Source organism: Bremia lactucae, linkage group LG16 (genome assembly GCF_004359215.1).
Source record: "Bremia lactucae strain SF5 linkage group LG16, whole genome shotgun sequence".
In the NCBI taxonomy this organism is placed as follows: domain Eukaryota; phylum Oomycota; class Peronosporomycetes; order Peronosporales; family Peronosporaceae; genus Bremia; species Bremia lactucae.
The window spans coordinates 195,909-211,075 of record NC_090625.1 but is presented as its reverse complement, the minus strand read 5'-3'; the positions used below and the strand labels follow the sequence as shown (position 1 = coordinate 211,075).

Below are 15,167 nucleotides of genomic sequence, written 5' to 3'. Positions count from 1 at the left end.
CCCTGGATCATTTATACCGACTACACGGATGCCTGAGTGTATAGTATCGGACCGGGATCCACGTTTTACGTCTGTTTTTTGGCGACATGTGTTTGAGCTGCTAGGCAGCAAGCTCCACATGTCGAGCGCAGATGGCAAAACAGAACGTGCCAATCGAGTCATGGCGGATGTCTTACGCACGATAGCAACTCCCAAAGAATGTTTTTGCCTTTTGTGGAGCTCGCTATAAATAACAGTGTCTACGCCGGTACGGGTAAGACACCGTTTATATGAACGGACCGCGCCATTCTCGGACGCCAGTCTCGTTTGTGCGCAGCCCGAGTTTTAGTGGGCGAGGAAGGCAACACTGGAACTTTGATAGCAAATGTCAAAAAAGACTAAGAAACATAATTTTTCATACGAAAAATCAAATCTCTGTTATATGCCCTCCCTATGCTCGGTACGAAAGAGGGACATAGCTACGTCAATATAACGATGACCCGCGATGGTATCATCTCAACGACAGAATCTTGCCCTGGTGACCCTGCTAATTTTGCAGTGGTCAAGAAAACTACGTCCTGTGACCGACATCTCGGCGGTGTCATAGACGAGTTTGATGCTTAAAGCGTGAGCAAGGCTCAACCCTTCGTGGATGAGCGACTAACATTCACACGAAAAGTCCGTGACGGATGGCAAGCGCACAAAACAAGCAAAAAGAATATGCGGACCGAAATGGTTGCAGATTGTGAAGGCTTTAGAGTGGGGAAAAAGTACTATTAGGTTCTGCTACCCTACCTAAGGATGCAATATTTGAGCTACCTGGAGGCCCTTTATGGTTGTAGAAGAGATTGGAGACCTAAATTATGCTCACCCGTCCCCGTATATGAAGACGCACCCCGTATTTACGTGGGTCGTCTGAATCGTTATGTAGGCCCAACTGAGGTCACGTCCATCCGTCTAAACTATGAGCCGATCGACTCCTCCCACCACGAAAAGAACTCGGAGAGCGAGGGACATCACGTGAGTAACGCGGATCCCTCAGCATTATCGGTCCAAGCGAGTCTTCAGGCGCTCATAACCCTGACGAGCCTTCGCTCGGACATCATAAAGATCCGAGGTCAGTCGCGAAACTTGACCTTCGAGATCCGCAATACGTCGTTCAGCAGCGCTAAGCGCCTGTTGCTGAACGGACGAAGGTAAGGCAGCCTCGAGTCGGTGGGCAAGATCGCCACTCCTATCGGGCGCCGCCTGCACTGATGGATGCGGGTGGGAATCAACGCTTCTTGTTTGGAAGGTTCTTGCCCACCGCTCCGTGGGGCAAAGGTATCAGATTCCTGTCCAATGGAAAGATTACGCATAGAGCTTCGACACTTTAGAACCGATCGATACCCTACGTATTGATATGCCCGGCTTGGTGGCTGCCTATGAAAAGGAACACCAGCTAAGGCCTCTTCGCAAGTCTCAAATGGACTAGCAGAAGCATTGTTGTGAGAAGAAGCAGGGGGTACAGTACCGCCCATGATTTCTTTCACACGCAAGCGGGCAAAATTAATTCGTTGCTACCGCTGTTTCATCGCATTCGGAATGCGGATAAATGCGGCGCAAAAATTCCGCCTCGTATTGGTCGGGTGTTTCGTTTGACCGCAACACGACCGGATCGGGAAAACACGCCCAAGCGATTTTCCCTGAGCCTTCTATGACTTAAAGACGCTATAATAATTAAGTACGTCTAGAAGAGCGCGCTCTTGGAGCGACGCTCTTGGTCCGTTTAAAGAAGGCCATTGAGATGGAGAGGGCATCGGCGATATGCTACCCGTCACGTAGCCACGATCAAAACGACTGGCTTGTGACACCGACTGAGCACTTTCACGTGTCGTCGGCGGAGCTTTAGGCTCAGAATCCTCATGTCAGAGCCATTATGGATAATGGTCTGCGCATGAGGCGTTGTGTTTTTACTCAAAGAAAGAAGCAGCTGCGCCTTTATGGGCAGCGCTCTCATTAATGGTCGCTGCGCTAGCCAACGCAGATGACGAGACAGCATTCGTAAATGTTGCTGTCTCCATATTGTGAGCCATGAGAGAAGTTTGGATGGGCAATAATGCGCCATCATCCTTCCTCATGAGCTCATTGTTCGTATCACTACTATGAGGTGACGGATCAACATCCTCCCTGTTAAAGTGGGATGGAACCTTAAGCCCCGTTAACGCGACAGCAGCAGTAGCAGTCGGCGTTTCGACTAAGGCATTAGACGCTGCGCTTAGTGCGAGGTAGAGAGGGCGTCTTCGCAGACGACCCACCAACATGGCCCTTTTAGATGGCATCTTTGGCGCCGTATATGTGAACACAGGTCGCTAGAGCGATTGAGTGAACTAGCGGCGTGTAAAGCTGCTCGCAGTTCCTCGTTCCTCTTTGACGAATTTAAAATGTAAATTCGTTCTTTAAGGGCGGGATGGTGTAACGGGCTAAAGTTGCCCTAATGTTACACAGTCCCCGTTAAGTACACTTGGTGTACTTAAGAGGATGTTCAATTACTTCAAAAAAATAATTAGACTCTCATACGGCAGTTGTCCACCGCGATGAGGTAGTAGGATCTTGGCGATGGCAGATTAGGTGAAGTGATTTTAGGATCACTCCGAGAGTAATGTTGGCGTTAATGTTAACATGAGCCAACGGGATATGGACCGCAATGTTTTACGGTTTGCTCCCGATAAGAAGCCTGGAAGCCCTCTAAGGGCAACTTAACTCGTTGGTCTGGTATGACCAGCGATCGGTACCGTGCTCCGTTATTCAACTCATCCAGGCCCCTCAAGCCTGGTGAGGTCGAAACGGAATTATTTATCGATGCCATATTCCAGCATCGTTGTTGCACATGTAACCGGGCAAAGAATGTCACTCCTTTGTTCCAAGCTTGGAAACCATTTGTACAAAATGTGCAAGCGATGCCTGGCTTGACAAACTGGATTTATTTTGTGAGCACTTCGAAAACGGGCCGTAGTGGATGCACGCTACAAGCTGCACCTTTGTCTCGAGAAGCAGGATTTCCTTGCCTCTCTTGGGGAATCATGCCCATGCTATACAAGGGTGCAGGTCGTGTCCCTAAGGAAGCATACTCCCTTGGTTAATTTACTGTAGACAGTAGGACTAGGTCATTCACGTTAAATGAAAGTATGTTTGCTATTTCATTTTTGTCAGAACTGAAACGGTTCTTGCGTGATCTGCGTAGTGGAAATGTCAAGCAGATTCGCGTACTTGTCACAGATAACAACTACGAGGCCGAAATCTGATCGGCAATAGTAGTTCCTGAGAACGAATAGATTCTCGGTAGCTCATCGATGAACGAAAGTGTCATTCGTTGCCAGGAAGGTCTCGATCGAATGAGCACAACGGTCTCGCATGTGATTGCGTCAGGGAAATCTGCAAAAGCGTGGCGAATCCTTGATGCACGAGCGGTGTCTTCCGGCTTACGCCTCGGTAGCTCAGTTGGGAGAGACCCAGCACTCTGGTGTGGTTTACATTTGTGACCAACCCTTGTGTATGTGATGCACATAGGTGCATTCTCATTAGGAGGGATGACGGTAAGCGTCATCCCTTACGCAAGATATTTAAAAAGAAATGCTCGCAATACATATAAGTGTCATCTATAGAGATGACATTTTCGATTGGTAAAAATAAGTATTTATATTTAATGCGATTAAATATAAATCAGTCTGAAAACTACTTTCTACTTAGTAAGTGCGCACGAGAAGCCAGATTACCGATCCCGTGACGACACTTTACTAGAGTACTTAGTGCGTTGGGTGAGGTCGCCAAGGCGCCCACCACAACTACCTCACTACACGCAAGAGACGCTGGTTTAACCGCTTCCTCGCTGTGGTAGGTTGTGTGTCTAAGTAGAGCGTGGCCGCATTACGACGTGCCCGCCTACATAGCAGCTCAACAGCAGCGTCAACGAATCAGTCAAAAAGTTGCATACGATCGTTCCCACATTGTCATGCGCCTCGGTGGGAGTTTCCATACAAATGTGAACAGAAAGATTTCGCATCATGCGTTGAACGAAGCAGCATGTCTACCTTTGGCATTCCGTTTCGTACAGCATAATCAAAAAATATGATCTGACCACATTTTGCTTCCTGTAGGTTTTCAAGCAGTCCTAAAAGGCTCTATCAATATAGTCGTAACGGGGCACCTTTTACTAGTACTGGTAAGTTCTAGTTAACCTTACACTGATTACAGTACATGTAGGGTGCCTCGAAACTTCACGTACAAAAGAGTACAGAGGAAGGTTTTTAAGTAGCTCAGGGGCTTAAGCAACCAGAGGTAATTCAATCGATTTATAAGTAGGGAAACATAAAACTGTATTTATATAAAAGGTTTTCCAACGTAACAATCTTTTATCTACTACTAATCTTACTATATTAATATCTAACTGAGTATGGCGCCTCCTTGCGCACCGCACAATCGTGTCTTGCAACGATTGGCGAGGTTGATTTAGATTTAAATTGACCACTCAATAGAGCTGATGTCTTATTGCATCAATAATACCAAATTTGGCATTATTGGAACTATTTAGTCGAAATTATTAAGGATAATAATTTTGCACTTCTTTATTTTTTTCCTCTCGTAGGAAATCATATTTTACATTCTTCTTATACGAAATAATAGTTATTGTTATTCTTATACGAAATAATAGTTATTTATTCCTCTTATAGGATAAAAATGTATGTAACGGGACACCCCGTTACATCCCCCTCTTCACCAACAGTCACCATAATGATTGATGTAGGGCGACGAAAGATTATTGAGTCTTTTCCTGCAATAAGCATTATTGGTTCTAGTCAAAATACCGATTTGATTGCATTATAATTCTCATTAAAATACCGATATTATTTGCATTCTTAATTTTGACCAGAATTAAGATGGCGACAAACAAGTCTGTTCGCGTCGGCCGCTAGGTGGTAGATGCACGAATCAATGCAGCTGCTGGTAATGTAAACGTTTCAGTAGACGCTAATGCGTCTACTTTGGGGAATGCGTCACCTCCTACTTACATTGGAGGTGACTGTAATATGTCATCTGTTGACGCCATTGCAGGTGACGGTGGCAAGTCACTTGCTACACCAATTGTAGGCGACTGGTCCAAGTCGCAGTCATCACCCGACTCAGTGGCTTCTGTAAAGGCCGCCGGATCATCCGGGGCCGATTCCGTTAAACATTTGAATTCTAACGTGACAACCGAAGAGGGGATGATGAGGCTGCATAACTTGTCGGACCTCTTTCGTGGGAGTCATCACCAGATGACTCCGAGGGCGATGACCACTCTGGTGACGTTAGTATGCGTCACCAGGAACTACGTGGTTGCGAAGGTAAGAGTGCTGCTGGTGGTGCTTGTTTGTATCACCAGAAACGGAGTGACTCTAAGGCATCGCTTCCAGCTTCAACTTAACATTAATGTTAACATGAGCCAACAAGAGGGGAGAGGGACCGCAATACGTTGCGGTTCGCTCGCCTTGGTGATCCTCTAAAAGAAACTTCATTTTCTAGTCTAGGCCATAAGGGCTGGCTTGACAAGCGGGGGGGGGCTCATGCCCATGCTATTTCAAGGATGCTGGCCATGTCACTAAGGAAGCATATTCTCTCAAAAATCCCCGCTGAAGGACTCTCATCTCTTACGAGATGCGTCAAGGGAAATAGAATCTTTAATGGTTTTACGAGCGCGGGAAGCGCTCGTTCTCCGATGGACCTTCTGCCGAGGAAGATGGGTCTCGTCGTACTACAAGACAAGACCCGGAACGTCCAACATCAGTTGGGAACGAGGTTCCCATATATCATCCAAGGGTGGATGCCCTCGCCAACGAACGAGATAACTCGTATAAAACCTTTTTTCCTCACAGTGGTTCAAGACTATTTCAACAAGAAAGCGCTTCTCACCACCTGAATCCATCAATGGATGTGGAGGGAGGAAAAATCGGATTTGGCTCGTTTGACAAGCTCGATCCAACATCGTAAATTTGGATCACACCCTTGATTTTTAAGGGAGAATCTTGATCACGAGCGATCCCGTCGCCGCGAGTTCGCGGTGACGGTCGATAATGTTCTCGTGACCAGTTGAAAAGTTGTGTGCAGATTGCGGCTGATCAACTGGCGAACGAAAGGACGCATAAGCCCATCGAAAACGAGCAGTTGACAGCTCGTCAGAAGATCTCTTCGTTGGAGGTTGGTGTGGATCGTCTAGTTCAAGAGAAGCAGACCCTGTTCCGAGACAATAAGTCTTACGCTCGGAACCATCAGGCTTTGGATGATGCCCTTGACCGTTCCGGTGTAATCTGGAATCGGAAGAAGCCTCGTACTGATGGTACTGGCGGTGACGCCCAACATAGAACGTTGTTTGATAGTAACTCTTATTTAGAAGGGGGGGGACCCTCTCGAGCAAAGAACTTTTGGCTCTTGCTCATTACGCGTTAGAGCTAAGGTCAATGCGAAGGATACCAATGTTGAGTTAACTAACATTGAAGTAGACAACGATGCTGAAAGACTCAGCATCGAAAACAATACTATTAATGAGAATGATAATAATCTTAATAATGATGAGATTACTATCCCCGCAGTGCGAGCCGGCCGCACTGAAAGCAAAAATAATACCGAGTCAACAGGTGGTTTCCTGCTGGCCAGAGACGCAGTGGTCCGTTTCTTACAGGATTCCATCGCTGATGCGGTGGATCGAGAGAAACGGAATTGTGATAAAGATGGAAGAGCAAACTTACTTTAATTAATGACCTAGTCCTACTGTCTACGGTAGATTTACCAAAGCACGTAGTGACGAATGTAGGTAGTACTTCCCAGGTATATCGGCTCGTTTCGTGTATACATCGCCAAGGCAATGCATACACGATCGATCTACCTCGTAGTATGCATACGCATCCTGGGTAGGTATATGTGGGTGGCGTAAGCCATTCACGAAAAACGGTGTATGCTTGTAGAAGCATGCACTGAATTGTTGATGGCAAATTCTACCTGTGGCAAGAACTCGCTTTAACTTTTAAGAGAGTGGACGTATCCGCGAAGTATCTCTTCAAAACTACGGTTCGCACGCTCCGTCTGATATTCTGCTTCAGGATGATCAAACTGTTTGCCAGAGTTCCGCCGTATATCTAGGGTCTCGATCTGATACCAGTTCGCGGGGTAACCCATGAAGTCGAAACATCGTGTCAATAAAGAACCGAGCAGAGCCTTTGGCTGTGATCGACTCCGGGATGTCAGCAACATGTACTATCTTGCTAAAATCGTCACCAAACACAAGAATACCATGTTCTTGTGGGTGTGCTCGGAAAATCCGAAGACGAAGTCCATAGATGCGGACTGCCAACACTCTGCCGGAACAGGCAGAGGTTTGTAATAGAGCACGTGATGAAGCGCTGGACGTTACCCGTTGATAAACTTCGCAAGCACGTATGTGCTTGCGGACGAACTCATACTGGCGTGGCCAATAGAAGTCGCGACTTATCGTGAGATAAGTCTTTTCACGTCCACGATGACCACTTATTGGTGCATCGTGGTACTCATACATGATGCGCAATCGCAAATCTATATGGGTAGGAATGGCTGTGTAATACAGTTACCCATTGCGTGTTGTGTATCGATCTGTTGAGGATCTATACAATTTCGACAATCCTTTCAAGGATTGTTGGGATGGATTTCTAAGGTAACCCATCAACCCCTAAGGAGCCTATCTTCTTGAAAACCTCATCTAACGTCGTCGAGTAATATTGTTTTAATTGACAACGGAACACTAATTGTTGCCAGAGTGGCCTTATATTCACTGTTCATTTGCGCAGCCGGCTCAAAATCGGTCCGGCGCGATAACGCATCAGCGACGACATTAAGTCGTCCTGACTTATACTCCACGGAGAAGATATACCCCGCAAAGATTTTCAACCATCTCGCCATTCTTTGCGGGAGGTGTGGGCAGTTTTACGGCCTTGCGTAAAGACGCATGGCCCGTGTATGCAATGAGCGGTCAATCTACCATAGGGTATACACCCTAAACTTAGCCAGTGCTTATTTCATGGCAAGGAACACCTTGTCCTGCACTGAGTAGTTGCAACAAGCTTTTCTTGATACCCTCGAAGGAACGCTGACAATCAGCGTTCCATGACCACTTAACTATTTTCTTCAACAAAGAAGAAAAATATAGCGTTTTTTCGGCATAGTTATGTGAGTACTTGTGCAGGTACGCCGCTAAGCCCAGGAACCTTCTAAGCCCGTTTACATCGACTGGCACAGGCCAATCGGTAATCGCCTTGATCTTTTCTGGAACCGGGCGTACACCGTGTTCACCCACGATGCACCCAATAAGTGATATATTGCTTGCAGCGAATATCCACTTCTTGATATTTGTAAACGAATTATGCTCACGCATAAGTGTAAGAACCTTTTGGACGTGATACGATGTACTTCAACACCCGACTTTCCGTTCATGGCTCTGCTTTGAACGAAGACGTCACCAAAATAGCTCGGTACCAAATCCCGTACCGATCTCAACAGATTAGTTACACATCTGTTTAATGTTGCAGGGGCAATACTTAGTCCCTGTGAGATGTTTAGCCACTCCCATAGCAAACCGATTGGGATGCGTACTGCTGTGAAGGGGATATCATGTTTACGCATAAGGATCTGATAGAAGCCATCTATCAAATCCATTGACGAAAAGATATACCCTTCGACATACCATCAATGGTTACGTCTTTTCGTGGTATCGGCGTTTGAGATTACTGCTGCAGGGTTCAGTTCATTGAATGCATGCACTATCCGCCATCGTCCTGTTGCTTTACGCACACAGAGGGAGTTCCTAGCGCAAGCGCTGGAGTTATTTATCACAACGCGTGAGATTGTCTGGCGAGAGATCGCAGACAAGTCGTGCGAGCGGACCTTGGCCGGCTGACGCTGCCATTCAGCGCAGACTGCAGCCCGATGAGAGGCAGGAGGTAAGGGAAATCTGTAAGGCTTAAATATCACACTGGTATGCATTAGAAACGACGGATTACCCGCTGCACGGGGATGAATCGTTACTGCTGATGGCGTTAGAGGATTGCATGCTTACGTGGAGCGCAGAATAGAGCTCCCTCTTACTGCATGTGAGAAGTTTGACGAACCCGACTGTCGAACTTCTCACATGTAGTAAAAGTCACCGTTCTGTAAGAAACTAGCTGCGCTTAGCCGTGTTCAGAAATCACAATGGTTTTCCCAGTCCTCTCCTACGCAGGGGCACGGGTCGATACGCACGTAACCGGCTCGGTGCAGGTTCTTGAATACCCAGACGAAGAAGGCGTCGGTGCCGCTCGGGCAGCGGCCGAGTGGGATGCACTTGAGGTGAAGTTTTCACGTGGAATGATTCTGGCAACTAGGGCGGTTAAAAGGTCGACTCATATCGAAAGAAACTTAGGCGGTTATATATAAGCTGTATGACAGGAGCCGACGAGGGCAATTGTCTGGAGGGGTGAGCTATAACACGAGGCTGGTCTCGAGGACAGAGGAATGGAGGCAACGCATCAAGGCATATGTAACGGGGTGTATCGTTACATGAAATTAACAGTTAAAGGTTGTTAATTAATGTATTAACTAAAAGGAAGACAATATTTGGAGAACATTACTTTATATAGTAATGTTCAGAAATCTTATCCATAAACAGGAATAGGCCATCATATATATATATCCCGCAGACTAATCAGCTGTAAACGTAAACAAAAAGAGAGACAGATAAGATTTCAATTGCATGTTTTGTAATAGTTTATAATTAAGTTAGCATTAACAGATAGAAAGAAGAGATACTTGATTATATCAATACAGTTTTCATTTAACCCTCTTTAAGGTAGTTGTCTTAAAGAGTAGTCTCCCTCTGCACGTACTAGTGCACGTGAAGTAACGTAAGGCACCGCTCGTAACTGAAGCAGTACAAGTCGTAGTGCCCCGTTACACCTGGTAGCACTTGGTAGTCCGTCCAAGGACCACATTTCCTTCATCTAACATGGACATATTAGATGATAGTGGGAATACGCATCACGTTTCGCGTGAAAGCTACTCCTTTCTAAGTGACATAGAAAGGAGTGCGGTCGAACTAATGAGTTCGACCGTATGAAACGATGCCATCGTGGCCATGCTGTCCGGTTGGACAGATATGCCCTCCATTCAGCCATCGCCAAGTTCATATATCATGAACTTGACGAGGCGAAGGAGAAGGTAGTCTTGCTTGATTAGCAAGGCTCTCAACAAGCAGAATTGTTGAGGTTACAGCAGGTACAGACCCCTGTATCTGGGATGATGCACACGTGTCGTCCCAAATCCATAAAGCTTGACATTTCTAAGTATAGGGGAGTCGAAGAAGACTCCCTCTTAAGATGGTTTGTCGAGCTGGACGATGCCATAAGGGCACGTCACATCGTCGACGAGCAAATGCAAGTCGCATTCACTCAATCAAATTTGGCAGGTCGTGCGAAAACTTGGGCATTGGGCCTTAAGTTGCGCGACTCACATGTCTTTGGGTCGCTAGAGGCTTTTAAAGCCCGGCTCAAACAGACGGTTGAACCGCCTAGGGCTGAGTTCAGAGCTCGTTCAGAGCTTCTGAAACTCAAGCAAGGCAAGCTTGATGTTCACGCATATGCCCAGCATATACGACTCTTAGCGAGTTGTATTACAAATAATCCAGTCCATGAACACACGTTTGTTACGGTGTTCATGCAAGGTCTTACGGATGGTCCCGTAAAGACCCACCTGTTCCGCTTGGAACTGGATACGCTTGTTAAAGGTTGTTAATTAATATATTATCTAAAAGTTAGAAATTATTTGGAGAACATTACTTTAAATAGAAAATATTCAGAAATCTTATCCATAAATAGGTATATACCATTTTATCTATTTATCCCGCAGACTATTCAGCTGTAAAAGTAAACAAAGAGAGAGACAGATAAGATTTCAATTGCATGTTTTGTATTAGTTTATAATTAAGTTAGCATTAACAGATAGAAAGAAGAGATACTTAATTATATTAATACAGTTTCCATTTAACCTCTTTAAGGTAGTTGGCTTAAAGAGTAGTCTTCCTCTGCACGTACTAGTGTACGTGAAGTGACGTAAGGCACCACTCGCAACTGAAGCAGTGCGTAGTGGGCTTGTACTGAAGCAGTACAAGTCGTAGTGCCCCGTTACAGCAAACATCTGGCATCGTTTTTTAGTGTGCTGCAGGGAAGCTGCAGCAAAACCAGTATCGCTTTTTTACAACGTGAAGGGCATGGCTCTCCCTTCGTTACAAGCGGAATTGCTCGCGTTAGCTACGGAAATAGTCTCCAAGCGGGTCACCTCCTTAACGTGTCTTCAAGGATTTTGGGGGGCCTATATACTAGTTTACGGTGGTTCTGTCGTCCTGGGTTACGTTAGATTATCTAGGACGAGTAATAGCTGCCTTTCGTAGAAGTCAGACATATGGTCGAATGGCAAATAGGTACTGGGGGCCTCGGAGCTCAGTGCGTCGCCTAAGGGTCATCTTGCACAGGTAGGCCGTGCGGGGGCTATTGTGTACGATTCGTTCCCTACGGAGCTAGTCTGGGATAATTGCAGCTGCTTATTGAATATATCGTCTTTATTTGATGGTAAACTGGCGCCTTTCTCTCGCTTCCTGTACGATAAATTTGAAAATATGAATTTGGAATGACCCAAACTGGTGGGTATGAAGTGTTTCAGGTTAATTTTGGCAGGAGGTCGGTCTTTCACTGGTGCGCATGAGTTGGTTCCGGCGCGAGTTAGTGTACACTGACGTGATTTTATTCGCTGGCCTAAGTCATCACGACGTAATTTTTTCCGGCTTGTCTTTTTGAGATAGGGCGCTGACCGGCTGCATAGCATTTTTCATGGCGCTGCTAGTGGCTTTTACGGTGATCCTCTTCCTCCGGTCAACTCTTTTTGTGTTGAAATTTACAACGGAGCCTGTCGGATGCTTTTCGAGACGGAGGTAAAGAAGATGTGGCATAGGGTCGTGCATGTTCCTTATTGATCCAGGGAGCGAGCAGAGAGCTTGGTTCATTGGAAGTAGAGAACCACGCAGATGCAGTGCGCAAAGTGCAAGTCTGGGCGGGAACAGAGGTGGAAATCAAACGGATCGAGCCTCACTGATTGTTGAGCACGGAATGGAGCGGTCACACAGTTGACGCCACTAGAAGGGGTCAAGTGCTCTGGACGGTAAGGCATCCAGGGAATCCAGATGGTGAGACGACGCTATCAATTTTGGAGAGGCGCTGAAAGCTATTAGTTGGACAGATATCTGGACAATACCGGGATCATTAACGTGGGCAGCACAGATTTTTTATAGAATTATAACACCAATAACAATTTCGGCATGGAATACAGAAACACAACCTATGAGCTGTCCTGTCAACAAGGCTCTGTGGATATCTCGCACGTCTGATGGTATTGCTTATCTGTTTGACGGCTGTGGAATACATTTGTTGAATCGTGGCTCAGCATAGGGGCACCAGATACAAGGCACTCACTGAAGTCCATCTTCTCATTGTGCCTGGCATTGGTTCCTTCGGGGATATAATATGTCTTGCAGCGACTACGTGAAGACCGACCAGCGGACTTTCAAGAGGCCGTTTTCTGTCAAGTCCACCCTTTTCTGCAAATATGCTGGAGACTTTGAGTTATTCATATCATCCAGGCTATCTGGACCCTTAGATGCCGTTGTCGGAATTACGCACTGCGTAACGGGATATTCAGAGCTATAGTGTTGCTGCGTGGGAGGGTCAGACAAGGTATGGTTTAAATAACTCTCCGCTTGCAGGATGAGCATGGTGACGTTGTCAGGCGTGCAGCGATGAAGTTGGTGTTCGTTGCCGTGACGGATACGGCTGAGGTCGATGTCTAGATACGCGACCACGTGCTTCTCTTCGACAGCCGCGCGCGTGGCAAACCGAAGTCGGGGGGGAATGCACTGGTGCTGTGCTGGTAGACGGGAAGACGGACGTGGTTGCTTAAATATCCGCTGGCTAGCGAGTGTTTCCTAAGCAAACATGGTGACCAGAAACAATGTAGCTGAACATAAAAGCCTATTCGTTGGACTCAGAAAGGCGTTGAAGTGTGATGTGAGAGACCGGCACGTTGTTGGAGACAGCAACCTAATATTACGCCAAATGCGAGATCGTGCGCAGCCCAAGACCCCACACCGACAGACTTTTAAACAACAATGTAGATACCTTGCGGACCGTTTACAAGTGCGGTCGTAGACGCATCATCCTCGCGAATGGACAGCATGACGGACCATCTGACTATTATGGTCCTGGACGGACACACACGCATCTTAGTCATTTAGGACACTCTACATTGCTTACCTTTGGCCTGGACGGCTGTCTTCGGGCATCTCGCCAATGGCCTTGGGCGCTGGCAGGACCAGGATCTGTGACAAATACTATCTCGCGAACGATAGTACAGGTTACTCCTTATAGCACGCCGCGGGGGCGTCCACGTGGAAGCACATAGCTTAATAGCTTTATTAGCAGCACGGATGTGTAGGCCGGAGCTGGACGGACATTTGCGGCGTTAATTATAATATAAGCCAAGTGACTGTAATGTACCTCACATTAACAAGACAAATACAGTCGAATTTGCTGTGCGGCAGTTATTGTTACGGGTGTTCCGTTACGCGGACATTATTTTATATGAGACATGTAGATAGAAGATCGTTATGAGAAAACTGAATATTATAAATACAGTTTTACTTTTTCTCTATCCTAAAACCTTAGGATTTACTTTTAGTAGCTAAGACTTTTTAGCTACTTAGAACCTCCCTCTGCACGTGTACGTGAAGTAGTCGAGACACCCCACCCCGTTACAGTTATGTTCTATTTCAAGCAAATATTCCGATCATCTTTATGAAAAGTTTACTTTCTTTTTCAATAATTAATTGAAGGTCGGAACATGAAGTAACATCATCGAATTTACAAAGTTGGGGGTGCATGAGGTTTTGTTCTTTCTAATATGCAAATGAAGCTGTGATGACAGTGATGCGTCGTCGAGGGCGCCATTACTTTTGGAATTACATGAACAGGACAAAGATCACAACAACTTGTGTGGGTATAGCCAGCAACATTGCCATTCTCCCCCGCACGACACGAAATCGGCTGATTGCTAGAAAAGCAGTACATGAGTATTTGCATTGTGTTGCTTGTGTTCATTTGATTAATTGCCATTTCTCGCATAGAAATTTTAAGGCACTAAATGAGGGTGGATGGAGCTTAGAATTGTCCACACTAAATAAAAGTAGCGAAGCACTGTTCCGTATAAAGCTTCTTTGGCCAAATTAAAGGCCTAGTGCTCTTTTCAATGATTCAGGCCATGCTCACGTATTTATCATATATAGTAAATTACATTGAATTAAAAAACACCAATAATTCGATGTAGTTTTTTACTATACACTCCGTAAGTTAAAGCCTAGAAATACAAATCTCTGAGTATAAGTGGAAAATAGTATTAGGCACTGCCGGCAAAGGTATAAAAATTGAGTTTTTGGACTTTTTTTGGCTGCAAACAATCTTATATTTTTTGAAATAGATAAACTATTCCTGCAAAATATAAGCTTATTTTCGCTCAAAAACCTCTCATAATCTCATTCTTTCTACCTTTGTTGGCAGCGCCTAGTTTATATGTCTTTAGATCTTTGCGCTTAAAAGAGCTCGATTTAAATTGAATGGCTAAAATGGTGCTGAGCTGCCCTTTTCTTCTAGTACAGCTCAGAGATTTTTAGTTTGCTTGTGTGGTCTTTAGTGATTATTTGTTGAAGTTATAATAGCGGAACGTACCTCGCTGAAAGCTTCTATTAGTGAATTTATTTCTAAAGAGGCCGCGCTGTTCGTATTAATTTGCTCAAGTTGCACGATAGTGGCGCCATAAAATGTATCAATAGCTTTTGTGCTTTCATCTTTTGTTTCTGGATCAACAAATCAAAATTTGATAGATATAAAAAATATAACACATACCAATTCTGTATCTGAGATTAGTGCGCAAGCCTTTCCGTCAGAAAGACGATGACCCACGAGGGACTTTCGATTTCGTAGACGCCGGCTAGACAGACGTTGCTCTGCGCCAGTAAGCGATACAAAAAGTCGTTAAAAATTTATCATTTTGCTAGGGGCTTTCCGTGCAACTTG

General features: G+C 45.6%; 2 protein-coding genes across 2 annotated transcripts; both read left to right on the top strand.

The window, feature by feature from the left end:
• Positions 1–9,210: 9,210 nt before the first annotated feature.
• Positions 9,211–9,432, top strand: CCR75_005650 (uncharacterized protein; the record flags this gene model as incomplete). The annotated part of the gene is made up of 1 exon (XM_067963728.1): positions 9,211–9,432. One exon carries the CDS (start codon positions 9,211–9,213, stop codon positions 9,430–9,432), a length of 222 nt encoding a protein of 73 aa, XP_067819421.1.
• A 2,244-nt stretch (positions 9,433–11,676) lies between these two features.
• Positions 11,677–12,138, top strand: CCR75_005651 (uncharacterized protein; the record flags this gene model as incomplete). The annotated part of the gene is given in 4 exon segments (XM_067963729.1): positions 11,677–11,709; positions 11,724–11,816; positions 11,849–11,977; positions 12,025–12,138. 4 exon segments carry the CDS (start codon positions 11,677–11,679, stop codon positions 12,136–12,138), a joined length of 369 nt encoding a protein of 122 aa, XP_067819420.1.
• Between the last annotated feature and the right edge of the window lie 3,029 nt (positions 12,139–15,167).